The 5998-nt window shown below is 46.9% G+C and overlaps 1 protein-coding gene across 2 annotated transcripts; it reads left to right on the top strand.

Moving 5' to 3' along the window:
- The first annotated feature begins 1051 nt into the window (after positions 1-1051).
- On the top strand, positions 1052-4774 carry Cdkn2aip (CDKN2A interacting protein). Of its 2 annotated transcripts, none has more exons than XM_021169830.2 (3): positions 1052-1481; positions 1980-2079; positions 2724-4774. In XM_021169830.2, the coding sequence occupies exons 1-3, from the start codon at positions 1231-1233 to the stop codon at positions 2730-2732; spliced, it is 360 nt and encodes a 119-aa protein (XP_021025489.1). In that variant the 5' UTR covers positions 1052-1230; the 3' UTR covers positions 2733-4774. The 2 variants fall into 2 exon arrangements, with proteins under 2 accessions (XP_021025489.1, XP_029336747.1); XM_029480887.1 differs by having other exon boundaries at positions 1063-1481; positions 1980-2110.
- Positions 4775-5998: the final 1224 nt, after the last annotated feature.

Genomic DNA, 5998 nt, shown 5'->3' with positions numbered 1-5998 from the left:
TTGGAAATGTTAATAAACACGCCAGAAAAAAAAAAATCCATGGGTTGGAGAGATGGCTCAGCAGTACGAGCAGATCTTCGAGAAGACCTGGGTTCAATTCCCAGCACCCACAGGGCGCTCAAAATCCTGGGTCACCTCAACTCCAGGAAAGCCATTGCCCTCTTGCTTCCGAGGGCATCAGGCCCGCACATGTAGCACAGACATACATGCAAGCAAAAACCATCGAACTCATAAAAACAAAACAAAACAAATGCAGAAGCAGTTGCTCTTGAGGGAGGAGGCCAGGAGGACAAGATAAGCAGATACATTTCCACTTTGGTCCAATCGGAGTTAACAGTTAAAACCAGTTGGCACGGGGTCGTTTATATCGGGGACCAAAAGCGTTAAGGGAGAGGAAGCGGGTATTGCCCGGGTTGAACCAGGAACCTAAGAAACCGCGGAAACCCAGCCAGATCGTGGGGCGCAAGCGCAAAGGCCTGGTTTCAAAGAGCCGGCTAGACCCAACCGGAGGAGCCGCTTGTGCTCGTCGTTTATGTTACACCCGTGCTCGGTACTTTTATTGTCCCCATCCCACAAGGTATCCGCAGGTCCCCAAACGCCCGGAGACCTTCCGAGCCTCGGGCCCATGGGTTCAGCGGCTCTCGCAGCAGGGCGCAGGCGCGGAAGCCAGCTTTTGTTTATTTTGGCGGCGTGCGACCGCGGGCGTCCGAGGGCGGAACGCGCAGGAGGGGCGGGGCGGTGACTCGGACGTCGCCAGGTCTCCGCGCTCCGCCCGCTGTGTCCCACCGCCCCCCACCCCGGCGCCCCGGGGGTGGACCCGGAGTGCGGCGTCACAAAGCGCCCGCGGAACGCCGCGGCGGCCGCCCCCAGGCGCCGAGGGCCGGGAGGGACGCGGGCCGCTGAAGTCGCCTCGGCCCCGCCTCCGCCGGGCGCGACCGCCGAGCGAGTCGCTGGCGGCTGGGCGCTGCAAAGCATCCTGGGAGGACGCGCTCGCGCCGGAAGGTCTTGTGTGCGTGCGGCGGCAGCGGCGGCGGCGAGGTTATAAAAGGGAGCGAGGCGGCGGCCGGCGGAAGTGGGCGGTTCGTCGGTGCCTTGTTCTGTTGTTTGGGGTTTGGGCTCCTGGAGGGGCGTTCTCGGGAGGGCCGCCGGTGCAGGCCGCGCTGACACAGGGCCGCTTCGCCCCCGGGGCTCCGTGCGCTCGCGCTCTCCCCGTCCCGCAGGGTCCCCAACATGGCGCAGGAGGTGTCCGAGTACCTGAGCCAAAACCCGCGGGTAGCCGCCTGGGTGGAGACGCTGCGCTGCGAGGGCGAGACGGACAAACACTGGCGCCACCGCCGGGAGTTTCTGCTTCGCAATGCCGGGGACCTGGTCCCCGCCACCGACGAGACTGCGGACGCGGAGAGCGGAGCCCGCACTCGGCAGCTCCAGCAGCTCGTCTCCTTCTCCATGGCCTGGGCGAACCATGTCTTCCTAGGGTGCCGGTGAGTGGAGGGAGCGTCGCTCTCCAGCCAGCCTTCCGGGCTTTGCTCCACGCCCCCTGCCGCTGGTCGGGGAGCGCTCTCGCGGGGACCGGCGACGCTGGGGACGGCCGCTTGGGAAGCGCGGGAATCGGTGTGACACTGTGGGTCCTCGGAGGGAGGGCAGGAAGGGCGTCCGGGGCAGCCCCCGACCTCACAGTTGCCGGGCGTCCGGGTGGTATGTGCCCGGCAGATGGAGTTGTTGGTTTTTAGCTGGCAGTACTCCGCCCGGGAGACCCCGAGTTTAAAGGTTCCCTGGCACAGACCCGCCTCCCGAGCCCTTAGGGCATTCGTTTGGGCCATCTCCGATTGTCGCGCGGATCGTACACTTTGATCACGACCAGGAAATGCAGTCCTCGCGCTCCTGCATTCCTCACGCTGCCAGTACTTGGGGGGGGGGGGGAACCATAACAACAACAAAAACAAACCACTTCTTGAGAGCGACTTTTGCTTCTTTTTCAGGTACCCTCAAAAAGTTATGGATAAAATTCTTAGTATGGCTGAAGGCATCAAAGTGACAGATGCTCCAATCCATACCACACGAGACGAACTGGTTGCCAAGGTGAAGAAAAGAGGGATATCAAGTAGCAATGGTTAGCAGATCATAGATGTGAACATACATAGGAGTGTAGAAAATATGCTTTATAAAATTAGGAATCGCTGACATTACTAATTTCTTTTAACAATCCAGAATGTGTATGCTGTATTAATCTAGTTAAAATGTTAAAGCTACACTGTGTGTGTGTGTGTGTGTGTGTGTGTGTGTGTGTGTGTGTGTATGTATGTGTCTGTCTGTCTGTCTGTTTTGGTGCTGAATTTGATTAACTTTTAGATTTTCAAGTCCAATGTCTGATGCTGTTAATATTAGAAACTAATCATATTAATTGATCCTGTTTTAACATATTAATGAAGTTGTTCCATATTTTAAAAGAAACTACTGGTTCTGAAAAAAAAATTTTTTTGTGCTTTTGTTTGCTTTGTTTTGTTTTGACAGGGTTTCTCTGTGTAGCCCAGCCTATCCTGGAACTTGCTCTATAGACCAGGCTGACCTCAACCTCAGGGGTCATGCCTGCCTTTGCTTCCTGAATGCTGGGATGAAAGGCACTTTGCTGCCACCCCACTCTCTGTGCTTTTTAAATGAATGTTTTGTTGATTGTGATGTCTGTAGGAGTCTTAGTAAAATACCTGTGTTTTTCTTCTTTCTAGAAGGGGTAGAGGAACCATCCAAAAAACGAGCCGTAGAAGGAAAAAACAATTCTTCAGTTGAGCGAGATCATGGGAAAAAATCTGCCAAAACAGATCGTTCAGCAGCTCAGCAAGAAAACAGTTCACCGTCCAGGGGGTCGTCCACCAAGTCCGAGAGTGGTGGGACCTCAGCTCGGAGCAGCTCCAGTGGCTCCCATCAGGATAGCTCCACAAGTGAAGGAGACAGATCTGTGTGCAGCCAGAGCAGCAGCAATTCCTCTCAGGTAACCGCAGGGTCTGGAAAGGCTTCGGAGTCAGAAGCTCCAGATAAACGTGGTTCAGCGTCACTTGTTTCTTCCCTGTTGAAGTCTAGTATGAATAGTCATATGACCCAGTCCACTGATAACAGACAGCAGAGTGGATCACCTAAAAAGGGTGCTCTGGAAGGTTCTTCAGGCTCAGCCTCTCAGAGCAGCTCAGAGATGGAGGTGCCCTTGTTGGGCTCCTCTGGAAGTGCAGAAGTAGAGTTGCCGCTACTGTCTTGTAAGTCTAGTTCAGAGACAGCTTCAAGTGGGTTAGCATCTAAAACTAGTTCAGAGGCAAATATTTCATCATCAGTTTCAAAAAACAACTCCTCATCAGGCAGCTCTTTACTGACCCCCAAGAGCAGTTCCACAAATCCATCACTGCTGACATCATCCAAAAGCACGGCTCAGGTAGCTGCATCACTGTTAGCGTCCAAAAGCAGCACTTCGTTAGGAAGCGTGTCTCAGCTGGCTTCCAAGAGTGGGTCTCAGAGTAGCACTTCACAGTTGCCTTCGAAAAGCACCTCCCAGGCCAGTGAGAGTTCTGTTAAGTTTGCTTATCGGAAGTTAACCAACGAAGACATAAAACAGAAGCAGCCTTTCTTCAATAGACTGTATAAGACGGTGGCCTGGAAGTTAGTAGCAGTTGGTGGCTTCAGCCCCACTGTGAATCATGGAGAGCTGCTGAACGCAGCTATTGAGGCTCTGAAAGCAACACTGGATGTGTTTTTTGTCCCACTGAAAGAACTGGCAGATCTGCCTCAAAATAAGAGCTCTCAAGAAAGTATTGTCTGTGAATTGAGGTGTAAGTCGGTGTATTTGGGCACTGGCTGTGGAAAAAGCAAAGAAAATGCAAAAGCAGTTGCATCGAGAGAAGCACTTAAGTTATTTCTCAAGAAGAAGGTGGTGGTGAAGATCTGTAAAAGGAAGTACAGAGGTAACGAGATTGAGGATCTAGTACTCCTTGATGAAGAAGCAAGACCCATAAACTTACCTCCAGCACTGAAACATCCTCAAGAATTACTGTAACTTCTCTAAGTAGTCACTGAATCCAGTATCTGGTGTTTGAAGAGAAAAACTGGCTTTTATATAAAACACTGGCTTTCACAGATTTTATATTGCTTTTTTCCAGTTTTGCAGAAAATTTAAATTCTAGTTCTCTTCACTAAAGTAGAGCTGTAAATAATTTATGACAGTGCATATTAAAGGGTGTACATTGACAGCATACCAGCGTGCTGTTTTATTTGCTGAAGAAAATACTGTCTTCTATTTTTAATGATATATTAGGTACGATGTGTAGTTCTGTAGAATCTTAAAATTTTTTGTACTACTACCAACTTGGTAGAAATGTATTAAGTTGTCTACCATGCCTTTTTTTTTTTCCTAACTTGATTGAATCACATAAAAGGGGGACCACAGTATTTGAATGTGTGAAACTATACAACCTAAGGTTTAAAAATGTTGCTCATGATGCTGAACAGCTCTTAAAGAACAAGAGGAGTTGTCTCAAACTATTTTCATGAAAAGCTGTAAACTTTTTTTTTTAGATATAAAGCAGTATAAAGTACTTATTGTTATTTTATTCTGAAGTTGTTTAAAATTCACCATAATTTTGATGGCTGCAGATTCTTAAGCAGGTTAATTTATGTTTTGAGGTAAATTTCAATTTACACTTTCCTAAGACATAATGTTGGTTTCTATAGGAAGCATATTTTGTGACTACTATGAACAGACTGATTTGTTTAGATATTAAATGCTTTAAGCTATTTTACCTTTTCAAGAAGTTGTGTTTTTTTTTCTCCCACCCTGGTCATAACTAAGGCTCCTCACTGCTATTCAAACTACAACCAAGTAGTTTTCATAGTATAAAACATTTTTATAAATAGGGACGTTTATGTCTAGAACCAGGTGGTTTTTGTATTTGTAGATTTCAGAAGAATGTGGAGAAGACTAGAGAGCCATGGTCAGTTCTTTAATGACTGTATTCATGTGGACTGCATCTGTTAGTTATGAAGTAGAATCTTGTTTCTGTGTCTTAGGTAATTCTATTAATCTGATACGGTTTATTTTAAAAGTCTTGTCTAAGGTATATGACTTTTGGCCTTCTGGCTTTCTAAGAACTGCACACTGGACAGTAATGGAGATAATATATAGAAAAAAAGACCTTTCATATTTACTAGTTATATTGGTATTGGAAGGTTGAACATAAGCACAATTTAAGTGTGTAAAAATTAGTTTGTAGTTTAGGAATAATAAAGACACTTAATTTCCTGAGCTTGAACTGAAATAATCAGGGATGTTTGTATTTTGCCAGATAACATTTTTAAATTATTTGTTTTTTTGAGAATGGCTCATTGGATACCAGAGCAAAATCTATATTCTGTAAATGGTCTGGCTGCCCTTACATAGTGTGGAAAACACTAATATGAGTGAGTTGTAAAAAACACTGTCAAGTTTCTTCTGTTGTGTATTTTGTAAACTAATGCTTACCAGAAAAGTGAGCCAAAAATTAGAATAAATACATTTCTGAAATATATCTTATAAGATGATTGGGTAATTTCCTCAAGTGATTTGTTTTAAACAAATTTATAAAGGCATTTTATATTGACAATCCTTTAAATAATAATCTTTTGAGGTGGAAGAATGTGTGCTCTCATAGACCTATAATTTCAACTACTTGACAGGCTAAGTCAAGAAGAGCTAAGGCCTTTGAGCACTAGAGCAGCAGTTTGAGACCCTGTCTGTCTGAAAAGAAAAAGGCTCTGGGATATGAGTCCTGTGGTAGTGTTGGTGGTGCATGCTTCTAATCTCAGCACTCTGGAGGCAGAGACAGGTGGCTGTGAGAAACCCCCTTCACCAAGGAAAAGGTAGGTGGTAGAATGCTTACTTAGTGTGCAGGGCCCTGAGTTGAATTTCCAGTACCTCCATAAAACAGAGCAAATGAAAACTGATGATATATTTTCTTGAGAGGGGGGGTAAATTATATATAGT

The sequence above is a fragment of the Mus caroli genome, chromosome 8 (genome assembly GCF_900094665.2).
Source record: "Mus caroli chromosome 8, CAROLI_EIJ_v1.1, whole genome shotgun sequence".
Lineage (NCBI taxonomy): Eukaryota > Metazoa > Chordata > Mammalia > Rodentia > Muridae > Mus > Mus caroli.
The sequence above is the reverse complement of the archived record's forward strand: the minus strand, read 5'-3'. Positions and strand labels throughout refer to the sequence as shown.

Coding starts and splice junctions, on each gene's coding strand:
- Cdkn2aip (XM_029480887.1), top strand. CDS start 1,231: ATGGCGCAGGAGGTGTCCGAGTACCTGAGCCAAAACCCGCGGGTAGCC. Junction 1,482..1,979: donor CATGTCTTCCTAGGGTGCCG/GTGAGTGGAGGG, acceptor CTTCTTTTTCAG/GTACCCTCAAAAAGTTATGG. Junction 2,111..2,723: donor AGGGATATCAAGTAGCAATG/GTTAGCAGATCA, acceptor TCTTCTTTCTAG/AAGGGGTAGAGGAACCATCC.